The 15,989-nt window shown below is 39.9% G+C and overlaps 1 protein-coding gene across 3 annotated transcripts in view; it reads right to left on the bottom strand.

The window, feature by feature from the left end:
* The window catches only part of LOC135768255 (synaptotagmin-7-like), a 54,889-nt gene extending 41,354 nt beyond the window's left edge, over positions 1-13,535 (bottom strand). For 2 of the 3 annotated variants that reach the window (XM_065277487.1, XM_065277486.1), the window contains exon 1: positions 7,817-10,988. In XM_065277487.1, coding sequence (XP_065133559.1) covers positions 7,817-8,973 — 1,157 coding nt within the window. In that variant the 5' untranslated portion in view covers positions 8,974-10,988. Of the gene's footprint in view, positions 1-7,816; positions 10,989-13,331 lie in introns of those variants that run through there. The other variant, XM_065277488.2, reaches the window with a different exon arrangement.
* Positions 13,536-15,989: the final 2,454 nt, after the last annotated feature.

Below are 15,989 nucleotides of genomic sequence, written 5' to 3' on the forward strand. Positions count from 1 at the left end.
TTGTTTAAATAGCAAATGCATTTGCGCCCCCTTTTGCGCCCATGGGCGTTCTGGTCTGAAAACGAGGTGTGTTCAGGCGCATTGTTGGCGCGTTGCTATTTTGAGGCAACTAAAATAGACTACGCCATTGACCAACAAAAACCTGGTCTAAAGTCTAAAGTCAATGGCGCAATGTGTTTTATGTTATTTAAAGAGCGCATTAGTAAAATGCGCCTATACACGGGAGGACAACGCGGGTTTGCTTATCACAAGGTACATGAATGCGCAGCAGCACAAAAATGCTTTTAAATATGAACGATTAAAGGATTGAATGTAAAAGATTATTATTGAGTCTCTTGGACATAAATGAGGACTAATTATGAGATGTTAGAAGGCGCAAAGAGCTGCTTCACCTGCAGCCTGGTAATGCTTTGCTTTGAACAAATGCGTCTGTTTTTAAATGTTTTTTTTAATGCTACCTCACGGATTTATTGTATATGATGACTCTGTACCTGTGGATATGGTGAGATGAGAAACATTTTTAAGTAATGCTTAAAAAAACTCTTTGCTAAAAAAACCGCTGTCCAAAGTGCTGAAACGTGAGGAGAGCCGTTTGTAAATTCTTTATCTCCTGTTTGTTACAAATAAAGTATTTTTAGAGTACAAACCTTATCTTACATACTTGTAAATTATTTTTTGATGATATTGGATAGCCATACATTTAAAGCAATTACAAGCCTGCTTTTTACTTCCATGACTAAAAGAAAACGGGTTTTAAAGGTTTTAATAAAAAAATAACAATTTCAATACAAGTGAAAAACAACACAAATATTTAACATTAATCTTAAACTGGGGATCTTCTTCCTACGCTTAGTTTTTCAGTTTACAAAGTCCGTCATCTAAATAGGGATTAGACATAACGCCAGCGCAACTGGCTTTTAAAGGGGATGAGAGCTGTGACTCTCATTGGTTTACTGCACGTTACGCCCAAAATACTCCCATTACAATAGGACCTACCCTTTTCGACCATGCGCTCGGCGCAAAAAACATTTTTCCCGTCGTTAAATTAGCAAAAGTGGATTCGGACACGCCCATTTAGACGTTGCGCTGTGCGCTTTAGACAATGCGCTTAGATCGTTAAAATAGGGCCCTCTGTGTTTCTTAGCGACAGGCCACAAAACCTGACTGATCTAGAGAAGATCTGTGTGGAGGAGTGGGACAAAATCCTTCCTGCAGTGTGTGCAAACCTGGTGGACAACTTGGACATGCACCTAAGATGACAATTTCAGACCCCTCCATGATTTCAAAGTGGGAGAACTTGCAAAATAGCAGGGTGTTCACACATAAGTTCTCACACTTACACACAGTCAACACACATAAAACTCAGTCACACACAATGCACATACAAGCACACACATTTACAAGCGCACACACACACAAACTCAGTCACACAAAAACTCACAGATGCGCACACGCATGCGCGCACACGCACAAACTCAGTCTCACATATACAAACACAAATCACAAATCAAGCTCTCTTACACACACAGATATACACACACTAAACTCAGTCACACACAAACATTGATTTACTGTCTTTTTCAATCGATACGTTGTCTGACTCCTCTTGCTGCCACCTGCCTCACTCCCTATATGTTTTCAATGGTGTTTTCATCTCTCTCTCTTCTCTCTCTCTCTCTCTCTCTCTCTCTCTCTCTCTCTCTCTCTCTCTTCACCTTTAATTGTTGCCCGTTGGAGAGATCTGGACTAATTGTTTCTATTTGAGAGTGGAGTATGTGTGAGGTGTCAGGACAGAGCGGCTGCTTTCTGGGTCACTGCACAGCCTCCTCTCCTTACATTCTTCATTTCGCTTTCTCCTTACAAATCCCCCTCATCTCTGAGCCTACACCCCTCTAATATCCTGCTATTCTCACCTCTTAAACAGCTTTTAAAAGCGTACAGTACATCTCCTGTTGTCCTCAGTGCCCGTCTTAAAGAAATAGTTCACCGATAAATGAAAAGTATGAATATTAGAGCTTTTGATTTGATTGGAGAGTGCAGAGATTGCATACTGTACAGTATGTAACATGCAGTAGTATATTTAAATTACTTGCATCATATATGCATTGCGTTAGCACTGCAAAAGGTTCTGGGTTCGATCCCAGGAACACACAAACTGATCAAATTTATACTTGCTATACCTCTGTAAGACGCTTTGGATAAAACATAAAAAATGTCATATTCAGTTACGGCACAACAACCAATGATGTTTAGTTTTGGGAGCCTCAGACTTAGATAATAATGTATAAATGTATTGAAAGTGGACTAAAATAGCTTTTATTTATTTTATCCTTGTTCTGTGATGTGACATGTAGACACATTTTTTTTGGGGGGGTCTGTAATGCCTTAGAAGCTTCCTAAAAACCTCTCTCAGATAGCTCTATTAGGGTGGGGGATTTTAAACAAGTGGTTTTGCACCTATTTGGCTCCCCCTACTGGCTTATCTTGCAATCTCATTACTGATTGGCTGACTTTGCTGCCACTCAAAAAATGTAACCAATAATTTTAAAGTGGAGGGGCAGTGAGATGCCTGTGATGTCATAAGCATCAGTTTTTCAGATTGGGCCGTTTTCTGGCTGACATTTCTAAAAGAGGAATTTCTATGAGACTGAGATGTTTAGCATGTCTAGCACTTTTTTGTATGTTCGTGAATGCGGGTAGACTACCATTATTCAACAAAGACAAGGTAAAAATGTTTTTTCATTCTCTGTCCCCTATAAAAAACCAACAGCATATACACTGTAAAAAATACTTTGCTGCCTTAAAATTTTTTGTTGAATCAACTTGGATTTATAAGTCATTTCAACTTACTATTATTTATCTTGACTAGAGATGAGTTGTTATAACTACAGGTGAGTTGTTATAACTGATAAAATTAAGTTGACTTTTCTCAACTATATTTTATAAGTTGTGACAACTCATTTCTGTTGACATGACTTGTAAATCTAAGTTGATTTAACAGAAATTTTTAAGGCAGCAAAGTATTTTTTACAGTGTAGGTTTATAAAAACATGAGGGTGAATAAATTCAAGATTTTTATTTATAGGTGAACTATTCCTTCAAATCCTAATCTCTACTTCACACATATCATATGGTATGGTATTATAATCTCTCACTCCTAATTTATTTTTCTTCACACTCTTCCTCTTTCTAAAGTCGCAATAATACTCTTCAACCAGCACTCCATTCTCAATTTTTCCACCCAGACTCTCTCTCTCTCTCTCTCTCTCTCGCTGCAAATCCATCCGTTTCTTCATATTCTCTAGGGCTTTCCTCCATGTTGGCACACTCTTGCTATTTTTACCTTTCAAAATTTAATGGCTGCAAAAAATAGCTCCTAGCTTCTGCTACTACACATGCACGCACAACAGGAATTGTTATTGTCAAAGCAATAAAGCAATAAAAAGAGACACTTTTCCGGTGAGAGCCGAATGGAGAAATGTTCAGTGATGATCTCAAGACTGTCGCTGACCGGCAATAACACGCCAACAACCCTAAATTACACCATTCCACATCCCTCCCTCTTTTTCTTCTCGCTCTTTCTACGTTCATATTCTGTTTTTGTCAAACCCAAGGCCATGTATGTATGTCAACGACATCTTTAAGCAGCATTTACTCTTCTCAGATTGTTATACTAACATCCTACAGTAGTACTGTTTTTGCAATATGCTAATTTTCTGGATAAAAATACAGCATGTGTCAAAATGTGCAAAGTGTGTGAGATAATGTATCCCACGATGCATTGCTGTGACCTGAACTACATATGCACAGTTTTACGAATTATAAGGTAGGACGCTGTAAGCCGAGTGCTATATCCTATTCTAAATATAACCCAAGTTTATTTCTTTCGTTCTCTCTCCTCTTCTGTCCTGTGGTAACAATCCATTTTGAAAGTAATGATTCAGAGGACAGGTAATCAATGCTTTAGGGTAGCTGAAGTCTAAACATAACACCTGCCACTGTACACACACTGTCTAAAACACAAACACACACTTTAATAGACACACATACGCAAACATAAGAATTCAATGAATAAAATTATATCAAATAAAATTCTGGGATTGTTTATTCATCGTCATGTTGTTTCAAACGGGTATGACTTTCCTTTAATCTATGCATGAATTTAAGGTTCATGGTGTTTTCTTTTGTAGTATTGGAGGTGAGCACAGTATGGTTTTGTTGTATGACAAATAAAAACAGCATGAACATATATTTTGCCTTAAAACATTTTGTAGGCATATGGTGCACTTAGTGATACATTGTAAAAATGCATCATTTATGTCAAATCAACATATATTTTTATGTTACTTTAACTTAACAAATAAAGTTAAACATTTTTAACTTGTTTTTATAAAACAAGTGGTTTTAACTTTTTTATTGTGACCCTGGACCACAAAACCAGTCATAAGGGTCACACAGATTTATGCATAACATTAAACCGAAAAATAAGCTTTTCATTGATGTATGATTTGTTAGGATATGACAATATTTGGCCGAGACACAACTATTTGAAAAGCCTGAGGGTGCAAAAAAATCAAAATATTGAGAAAATTCCAACATATCCTCAAACTCATACGATTGCTTTAGTCGTTTGTCCATTTCACCAAATACGATCAATAGATGCATTTACTCAATTAGTGCCTTTACCGTCAGCAGGTGAAACTTAATATATTAGGGTATAAAATTATATTTTGGGGTATAATTTTTGCTATGATGGTTAGTACTTAATTTAAACCGACAGGATTCATTGTATTTTATTACACATTACACTATACAGGCATTTAGGGCAAATAACCCATTTATTTATTATATAATATAAACACAGCGTACAAAACCAGTCACAACTTTTTAAAAATTAACTTAAAATATTTCAAGTGTACCGAGGTCAAGCGATCGATTTATTTGAAGAAAAGATGTAAAAGTGATGACAATCCGCTGTAAATATCAGATCGGTGTACGCTGATTCAAAAACTGCCACCAGAAGAAGCGATGTTACGTCATCTATGATTGTGAAAAGGCATTGGCTCTTGTGTGTCTCGTGACTGGTCGTATCATTATGTCAGCTAAAAATGTGAAGCGCTATTGGCTTTTGACCGACTACGTCATGCTGGTTTATGTTTTAATGAGATCTGACTGTGCGTTTTGATCACAGAGTTCATATAAAGTAATCGTATGGCTTCAGTTCGCAAGGTTTGCAATGCAAATGGTTTATAATACTTTTATTCTGTTTTATGCAATAAATACCTGACTGTGCTTTTACTTGCGTGTTGTGTTTTATATGGTTGAGAAGTGGTTGGGTTTAGGGTAAGGGTGACGGTGGGGTTAGATGCTCCAAAATATCTTTAAAACCATAAATGTTTATGAAACCGATTCTACATTTACAAATTCATCAAATTAAATGTGTCTAATCTGATGTATAAGGCAAAAACCTTAAAACGTAACAACAGGTTGTATAAGCTACTGCCGCTAAAGAACACTAATCCCTTAATACGTCTCTTTACGTCGTAATAAGGTGCTTGCACAAACGACCTATGAGGTCGTTATTTTTTGGAGGACAGTCTCGAAAATCGCCTTTAAAGTTGTCCAAATGAAGTCTTCAGCATCACATATTATTAACAATTAATATTTTTTTATATAATGTACAAAATATCTTCATGGAAGATGATCTTTACTTAATATCCTAATAATTTTTGGCATAATTTTGACATATACAGTGTATATGTATTTTTGGCTATTGCTACAAATATACTTGTGCAACTCATGACTGGTTTTGTGGTCCAGAGTTACATATATACTATTGTATATATTTAACAATTTCCCCCCTTTTTCATCTTTGTAGGCTGATTAGAAGCAAAGAAATAGCTTTGTCATTGTAAACAAGCACTATACAAATAATTATGATTTGACTTGACTTTATTGTTTTGTTTAAAAGTAAGAAAGTCCCACAGGTTTGAAACAACACGAGGCTTATAAATAACAAGTATTGCTTTAACTAGAAATAATAAAAATATAATCAAAAGCAAATCGCAGGAAGAACGACTTCCTAAGAAATGTGTTTAAATGGCACCGACAGGACTCCCATTATGGGATCCTGTCAAATTTTCAGCCGCCTCGCTGTTGACCTGTCAGACGCGAACACACCTAAAAATTGCTGTTTAAATGTGAAAATTACAGCTCTTCTCTCTCGCAGACCTCGTACAGGAAAGCATTTATTATAATTCAATTAAATACGTCACAACAGAGTCAAATGTCGCATACGCAGAACAGAGGCAGCCCTATAAATTCAACCGTGTTACATCACTTGAGAGCCATGAAATCCATCAATCACGCGATTTGCCGCGGGTACGCACGTGGATAATCTTAGGAAATTAGATGATGTTCAGTCGCGTTAATTGTTTGTCATTTGAGCCGAGACCTGGCCGCCTTCCTCTGCAGGTCAGCGGTAGCAAGCCGAGAGATTTACAGAGAGGAGTTAAACGCTATTATATAAAACCAGCCAGAGCTTCTATTGAAGACCTGTGGCCTCTGTCATCCTGTCGTTATGTGCGGCGCTCCGCTGATAGTCCACAATCCTGTGCGCTCAATAAGTCACGGCTATTCACTGAGCTCTGGGGCGATGCGTTTAGCCGCTTCGCCGAATAAATGACCCCTTTAAAAATGAAAGGCTAAACATAAGTGTGGAAACACACATAGTAAACAAAGATTAAAGCCATAGTTCACACAAAAATGTAACTTGCTGTCACGCTATTCCAGACTATCGCTGCTTTTTCACAAAGCAGATATTTTAAGGACGTTCATGGTGTTGTGTTCCATATAAAAAAGCATACGGTGACCCAAGGCTTCAAAAAGCACCGTTAAATAATTTGAAGTCTTATAAAGGTATGCATATCCAAACATGACACACCGCGTGTCCGACTGGATGCTTGTGACACTGGGCAGCACTTATTTGACCGGGACATGCAGGCGCGGTTTCAAGCCTATTCCCAGACTAAAATGCACACTCTAAGAAATGCTGGATTATTTTTAATTTAGCGTTTTGTCAAAAAGGCATGAAATTACAGCCATTGGGCTGTAAAAATATTAATAACCATACACACACCCTTCCAAACACATGCCCAAACATGCACGCATATGGTGACACACACACATAATTTACATCCTGGTACCATATCTCCAGCGGTCCCCTGAGGTCCCAAAGTCTGACACATTTAAACCAGCTGAGACAGGCAGCACAAGAGGCAATATTCGAAACCCATATAAACCGGCACGTCAGAAACCAGCAGATCAGTGCAGAACGCTGAGGGAGGGGGGTGATATCCTGCTGCTGGGCAGCAATATAGTGTGACAGAGTGAACAAGTCTGACAATGGTTAGAGAGAAAGAAAGAGACGAGTGATGAAAAAGACAGAGGTCTGGGAAAAGAGACGAGCACAGAGCATGAAGAGGCATGAAGATCATTTTCAGCCTAACTTTGACAGATTTACACAGTTGTAAGAGCTTAAGACTGAAACAGCTGGGTTAGTGTTGACAAAACATATTAGTGAAAGCTTTTTTCTGTTTTCCTTGCGTCTTTACCGTAATATTTATTGTAAAAAGCTGTTGTTTTAAACAACAAGAAGGTAAATAAATGATGAGAGCTTGTTTGTTCTTAAACAGCTTTTTCATTTTTAAAACCTTTAAGCTGTGCTAAATGCTACAGTTGACTTGGAAAAAAACAATACAGGAAAATACAGGCATGCACAAATCACACAACAGACCCCACACATTAAGTGACTTACAGGAAAGATTTAACATCCAGGCCTCGAGTCTTTATCTGCCCCATCATGTGATCCAGGCTGCCAGGATTCCCACGATTGGCTCGCCCCCCGGCACCTCCCGACCTATAGCGTGAAGCTCCGCCACCCGCTCGTGTGCCAGGCCCACCTCGTTGAGCCCCACCTCCAGGTTCGCCCCCTCCCCCAGGTCCCGCGCCCCCACCCGCACCATTGCCCGGCTGGGTGTGCAAATGACCCAGACTCTGGGAAATGGGCGACCTGCTGGCCAAACTCGGGGCCGGAACCTGAATCAACGGTTGCTGGAGGCTCTGTTGCCGCAACAGCGTACGGGGACGAGGCGTCGCTCCCGCGGGAATGTGGTCCAAGGTCGTGGCTGAAGAGAGGCCGTGGTCGGCCAAACTGTGGGGGCAGAGCAAGAAGGTGGGCAAGGAGCGAGAGGAGGACGAGCGAGAACGACAGATGGAGGGGGGAGGAAGTAGGAGGAGAGAAGGTGGGACGAGAACAAAAGGGCGGGGCGAGGTAGAAGGAGAACGTTTGGGGGTGGATTTGGATGGGGTTTGAGTAGAGGTAGGAGATGGAGAGGGGCATGAAGATGAAAGGTTGAAGGAAAGGTCGGAATCCAGATGCAGGAGACCGATGGAGTTGGTGGGGGACAGGAGAGACATGGAAGAGGAGGAGAAGTTCAGAGAAGGATGGGGGCAGAAGGGAACAGCCAGAGGTGAGAAAGATAGCGAAAAGAAGTCATCAAACGAGGTGTCATCAGGCATAGAGGGTGAACGAGGAGGAGAAGCAGGAGGAGACGTAGGGTGAGATGTGGGCGGGGAAAGGAGGACGAGAAGAAAAAAGGACAGAAGAATCAAACAGAGACAGTAACCACCGTAGCACAAGTAGCAGAAGAGACCGCAGCCGCCCTGGTCTACGTGCGTGTGACTCTGCGTATGTCCGTTTGTTGCTCGAACGAGACTCCCTTGAGTGGACGGCGAACGGTGAGCATGCATGTGCATCTGCGAGGACTGTTTACGTCCTAATGTTGCGCGTGACTGACACAATCGCGATGTGTGTCCGGATCGCCCATGTGCCTGCCGCGGTGTGTGTGGTGTCAGTCGCCCGCCACCCGTTCTTCCAGGAGACTGTTTTTTGGTCTTTTGAGAGCCTCCCATCTCGGTCCCTCAATTCTACACTTGTCTATTTCCCAAGTCCACACACATCTCTCTTCTCTCTGTTGCGTCTTAACTCGCTCATCGTTTCATGCGACACTGGTTTTAAGTAATACCACGGCCCCCTGTGTCCCCTTAACAGCCAACCAACTACGACGTCTTTATTCGTCACTCTTTTGTCCTCTTTTCCGCTCCCCTCATGATTAACCCTGTTTCACACATCGCAATTTCAAAACTGTGTCAAATTCACTTCTGGAACTTGAAGCTTGATTTTCACCTGAGCTGCTAGCATGACTCATTCTTCACACCCTTAAACATGTCCCTGATGTTCCTCACCTTTTCAGCTGGTCTGATCTAAGCAGCCTGGTGTCTGTAAACATTGTTAAGAAGCCATTTAATAGCGAAGCATTTTGGAGGGACTCCGGAAGCCGAATGCAAAGGAAAGGTTATGGGATCAGGAATTTAAGCACTATATTGTGCTCCCATATAGATCAGTAGTGGAGCATTGCATTAGCAGCCCAAAAGGTAGTGGGTTCGAACTGTGTATACTGCAGTAATGCACTATAAGTCACTTTGGACAAAAGCATCTGCCAAATGCGTAAAAGTAAAATTAACCACAAGCCCTCAAAGGCCCTGGAGGACGTTATTAAATTTAATGAGAGATTATAAAAACATTTGTTTTTCGGAAATACCATGCATTGATGAATCACCCATTACCAATGGGGTCAAATTTGATTCCTTGTTGAGTTTAAAGTGCTGCTTAACTGGAAAAGGGCAACAAAAACTTGTAGGAAAAACAAGAGTGGGTGAATGTTGGATGCAGAGAGAGAGAGAGACAGAAAAAAAGGGATGTGAGACACAAACACAAGAGACAGACACATATAGCTGCCTTAAAATAGAATCCAATTACCGACGGAGAAAAACGGAGGGCGTGCTGAGAGAGAAAACGAGAAGATCGAGGACCGGTGGTATGGAAGGAGTGTTAGAAGAGAGATGTGAGACAGAGACAGAATTTGTGAAATGGTAAAAGAAAAGAAGGTGTTAGCTAAGGGTGTGAAGAAAACTTTAACCGAGCCCCTCGTGTGTATGTGTGTGCAACACCCGCAGTTTGTGAATGTCATTCAGTTTAACGCACTAGGCTGTAATGCTTTTCTCTTCTGTTTTCGGATGCTTTTGGTTTGGTTTCTTCTTGATGTCATGTCTTTGTTCCTTTCCTGACTGTGAAACTTGTTAATTAGGTCATTAAGTCACTGTATAAAGATCCCTTGTATTCTCTGTCAACGTCAAACCTAAACTATATACAGTAAAGAGTTTGGTTCCAAAACATAATGAATCCATTTTGACTAATTTCGGAAAAATTCTAAAAAATGCAATAAATCCACAAGTTTTTTTCAAAATGCTATAAATCTGTTGAATCAAATGTGAATTCATCTTTGGCATGTTATATTCATTTAGTTGACTAAATATTAAGAACACTGTCATTGCTGCTGTCATTCTTGGGACATCGTCGCTGAACTTTTTTGACAGCGATCAGCTGTAAAATGTTTTTATGATTTTCGTTAACTTTGAGTAAAACAAAATGGAAAGTTTTTCATACGATCCCCTGGGGTCAATGTGATAACATGACAGAAGCTTGATGCTGTCGGGAGAACAAGCAACAGCTGACATTTTTCCTTCGCCCGAGTGCCTCTCACATAAATTATTAGACGTTGATGGCTTTCGTTTCTTCCCCGCCACAGAAAACCACCACAGGTTTCTCAATGTCATCAAAATTATTATTTTGTTTTTGTTTGTTTGTTGATCACGAAGTACAAAGTAGATGAGGAAAACTAGGATTCCATGTGTATTTAATGCGCCGCCATTTTTCTTTATAATGCAGCACTGTGATTGGTTGAGCGGATTTAATGCATTCTGCAGAGAAGGAGGACTGGCGTTTGTCGCGGTTTGGAAAAAAAGGAAGAAAAGATAACAGAATAACACGCCGGATATCGGATTTTGCGTAAAATTAAGAATTTGTTTTTTAACTCTTTCACCGCCAGCATTTTTTTAAAAAGTTGCCAGCCAGCGCCAGCGTTTTTCATGATTTTCACCAAAGTTTAATGCCTTCCAGAAAATTTTCTTCTTTAAATATATAAACATACAATATACCAAATGAAAGAACAGACCCTCTGCTTTCAAAAAAATCCAACCTTCAGTGGTTCTTTTGTAATCAGCTTTTGAATATGGGTAGGTTTCTGCAAAAACACCACATTTTGAGCAAAAAGCAGAGATAATTCAATTTTTGTGAAGGACTTTTCATAGAGATCCCATTCAGAGCGATCTTTAAAACAGACACGGACAGGCAGCCGCTTGCCATAGGGCAATACTTCCGGGTTTAAAAAGTTAAGCAGATAATAGCAGTATTGCGGAAAGACGGAAAATCTCGTCATTGGCGGGGAAGCATTTTCTCTTAATTGACGAGATATCTCGTCAATGGCGGTGAAAGAGTTAATACTGACCAAATACTGATTTTGGTGTTAACTCATTTTTTTAAATGGCATTTATCGTGTTTTGGAACCAAAATCTTAATATACTTTTAAATTGCATCCTATAGTCAAATCACTGATGTATCAAACAGTCAATCAAGCTTATATCTTTATGCATCAGGTCAACAACTTATTATGATGTCACTAGGGATGCACCGATACAAAATGTTTGTGTCTATGCCAATACCGATATAAAAAAAAGTATTATGTCGTGAAATCCTAGTGCAGAGCATGAGAACTGCAATTCTGTTGTCATTTCAGATATGCGATATGTGGGGAAGAATGCTTTAATCTGTCAATACCGTAGACGGTATAAAACATGGATGTAGTGTCCATGACGTCATCCGTGAGTTTCCGAAGAGCACTTTGAAGCCCAAAGTTTGGGGAGCCTGCCATCGCTATCTTGGCAGAGAATCACTTGCGTGTAACCGAAAATGGGCTAAGCGGGGGGACGTAGGTGGAGCTGAGGTGCCTGTTTGCTGAAACCACGCATGCCTAGCTCGATAGTAGTGAGAGCAGCAACAGTTCACCTGTCACTCAAGTGGCCATGCCCTTATTATGCTTTAAGTCTTAATATAATTTAAACGGATGAGTTACAAAAAAAATTCACCCCACTTACTGTTGTCATGATAGCTATATAGACCTAAAACACTTAAAATATATTTATTTCTGCTGTAAAGTTGGGCATTTTCACATGGGGGTCTATGGGGATTGACTCCCTTTTGAAGCCAGCCTCTAGTGGCCAGTTGATGAATTGCAGTTTAAGTCACTTCCGTGTTGGCTTCATGGTCGATATATCGGTGCATCGCTAGCTGTCATGTCCAGTTAGTCATTGTACCACATTGGACTTCTTATAACTCACCCAACTTATTTACCAGACACTAACACTTGCTTCTTTATTAGGATATTCTGCCTATCTTACACTACTGAGGTATTACATTACGATTTGCTGAATTGTTATAAATATTTAAGGACATTCAGTATTGATATTTTGTGCTGGTGGTCATTCACGTTTAATGTCCCTCCACCATCAGTCATGTTCTTAAAATTACTTCTATTAAAATTTTACTGCACGCTAACGCTTTTCAAAAATCTGGTGCTCAGAATTCATAAGATTAGCTTGAACCGTGAAAAATACGGTCTGAAAAGTCACCCGGGACATTTGTTATCATCACACGGCTCTCTGGAATAACTTGTAATATTATCGGTTGATGTGAACCCAATTTCCTTCATTGCCTTTTCCTCACAGAAAATAATTAAAGGATTATGAAGATGAGCTTTTTTGCATAAAAAAAGGTTTATCCAAACTGAACCGTCTGCAAAAAGACCAGCAATACGTATTAAAGTAAATAGGGCCGATTTTCATTTCATGTCGACATTGAGCTCAAATCAATATTTCATATCCATTTGGTCTCTTTTATTTGGTAAGTAGCCGCATAATACGCTGGATAATGTACAGTCAGCCAGTCATTACTGAAAAAAATAACCCCCTCCAGGGCGATGCAAGACCTCTCTGGTTCTCTTCTGGCTTTAACGTTATTGTCTCTCATGTATCGCATTTACAGGATGAATCAGGTGCATGATATCACCAGCTATTCTGCTTTTTGAGTCGCCGCTTTGCCTGTTATGTTTTATAATGGACTAAATTGAGCTATTGCCATATCTCGGTGTTTCTACGTGTGTGAGGCAGTGGTTCGACTATTATTAGACTGCAGGGCGGCCTGGAATCTCAGCAAAGCACAGACCCACACAAAGGCATTTTTAACTTTCTTAAACCTCACACACACACACAGCTTTCTCTATCTATCTTTCGTTTTCCCGAAGGGTTTGACTCACTTGCCGTTTTTGAAGTCTCCGGAATGCAGACGGCTCTGCACTGTCTGCCACCTGCCAGCTTTAACGCCCCCCGTCACCGCGTTCTTCAGGCTATCACTACACGAAGACCCCCCTCCGTCCCCAAATCCACCCCCTGACGCTCCTTTCTGGCCCCCGGGCACCGCACCACTGAGGGGTCGACCAGGAGGAGGGCAGGGGAGGAGGAAAGAGAGGACAGGACAAACATTGGGAGAAAGAAATGGTTACAGGTTTGGATAAATAATCACGTGTGATAAACTGAGCGTGTTCAGGAAGTGCATGGTGACCGAAGAGCCAATACAAATGGACCGCCTAACCAAGCTTTTTTCTTTTAGATGTGAACAGTGAGGTTTTGTAAGTAGTTCGTCTCAGTGTGTGTGATGTGTTCTCAGCTTAGGTTACATAAAAATGGATTTACAACAAGTACGATGCTTAAAATAACCACATTTGCACCCCCAGTGACACGCTGACACCAGAAAAAGTTACAGATTTTATAGACACACATTAAATAATGAAAAAGGGTTAATTTGAAATGTAAGTATTTAGCAGTGTAACAGGTCACCAGTTTCTAAACCCGGTGAAGGTCGTCATGCAAGTGTGAAGGGATTCAGCTACTTTTCAAACACTCACAATACAACACCAACAACGAGAGCAGGATAACAGCAAAAAGAGATTTCTGAAGTACGTAATGAGGCTGATGGCTGCAGATTGGCACAAATCCAGATTTCATTCGCTACCCGAGAGCAAACGGCAATTTACTTTTCTTGCAAATGTCATGCAGGATGCAGAAGCTATTGATATAAACAATTAGACAAAACTAATGTCATTTATATCGATCCGATGCCTCGCATCACAGAGGCATATCAGGAACCCGTCCAGCACCATATCTCTCCTTTTAGCATCTATTGTTGGAGCCAAGGTTATAAAGTCTCATTAAAGGTTAAATGCACCAAACGCTACAACAAAGCATGGAGTATATCAGCACTAGTGAATCTGATTTTGCTTGAATCTGCAACCATCATCTCAAATAAGAGGAATTTTTGGCAGCGGTCTGCATATAGCCCACCGTTTTAATCCAACACATCCTTTGGCCCGCTATAACAACCACTGATCGGTTGTCCGACTGGAAGGGAAGAAAATCAAATCACCTGAGTCACCGCGGCTAAAATGTTTAATTCATTTTTAATTTTCTAGACAGCCCGGCCCATCTGAACCCCAATCTAAAATTTTGGCCTGAAAGTCCATGTGGTAGATTTGATGGACGAGTATGTTTAAAGCATATCGCTCGAGTATTTAAACTGTGCGGGTTGGATTAGGCAGGTTGGGGTTTACTTTGCAGACGCTGCTGTGGAACAGAAGCTGGAAGAATCAGAAGTGCTAGAGGGACACATTTGAAATGAGCCAGATAAAGGTGAAAGGCAGATACTCTAGTATTAGGGCTGCACAATTAATTGAAATAAAAAAATCAATATCACAATATGGCCCTTATAGCCAAAAAGGCTCAGGTTTAATTCAGTACATTTATAGTCAACATGCGCTGTGCTCGGTTCTGTTGTCTGCTACGCTTACTTCTACTATTTTCGACTGACTGTGTGTGAAGTATATAACTTTTTAAATATACCTAATATAATATTCAATTTCACTTAAAGATTTAAACTTAAAAGAGATTTGATTCCAATGTGAACACTCCCCAAAAGAACTTGTTTAATGATATTGGACGTAGCATGATTGAGCACTGCTATTAAGTGACAATGCAACGCACCCCATATAGAGTGCCGCAGGGATGACGTATTTTTGTAGGCAAAACTGTAAGCGGAAACGATTTAGCATTTGATCACTTCCGGTTTCATCGTCCCAAAGTCAATGGGTTTTTGAATGAGGTTTCGGTTAAACTCCTTAATTAAGATCTTGGGTTAACATAAGCCCAATATATATTTATTTTATGACATAAAACACACCAGTAATACTCTAATTCGTGACTTTTTAAAGCATTAACGTGTCTTTAAAGGGTGGTTGCTAACAAGTTGCCACATGGGACTACAGACTGTGTTGGGGACTTTAACTCTTTTCCCGCATTAAAAACGTGTTCCTGATGAGATTTTATGTTAATCTGTAATACCGAATTATCCACTAGGCGCACTTACCCAATTTATAAAAAAACTGAAGCGAAAAATGTATTTACTAATTTTTAACTCTGTCTATGTTTTGATAGTCATTCTGAATCTGATCTTTAACAAAATTTCGTCACAAAAAAATGCAATTATTTCAGCTTTGCTAATTTTTTTTAAAGAAAAATACCCATATTTATACGGAGCCCCTAATGGGGGAGCAAAAATTAAATAAAGTTTAGTTTGCATGCGCACGTGAAACCATCGCTTTCACGTGTGCACGCGAAAGTTTCACATGACCACGCGAAACTAAACTTGTGAGCACATGAAATGAAACTTTTGATTTTTTTTACTCCAATGTCACCGTAGGGGCTCGGTATATTTAAGAGTTTATAAGCAGCGGAAAAAAATATAGATAGGATGAAACGTTTTTCCCGTTTTGTTTGTGTGTTTGTTTGAAAGCAGAGGGTCTTTTCTTTCATTTTCTATATTTGTATGTTTATATATTTTTAGAAGAACATTTTCCTGAAAG

This window comes from Paramisgurnus dabryanus, chromosome 23 (genome assembly GCF_030506205.2).
Source record: "Paramisgurnus dabryanus chromosome 23, PD_genome_1.1, whole genome shotgun sequence".
NCBI classification, from domain to species: domain Eukaryota; kingdom Metazoa; phylum Chordata; class Actinopteri; order Cypriniformes; family Cobitidae; genus Paramisgurnus; species Paramisgurnus dabryanus.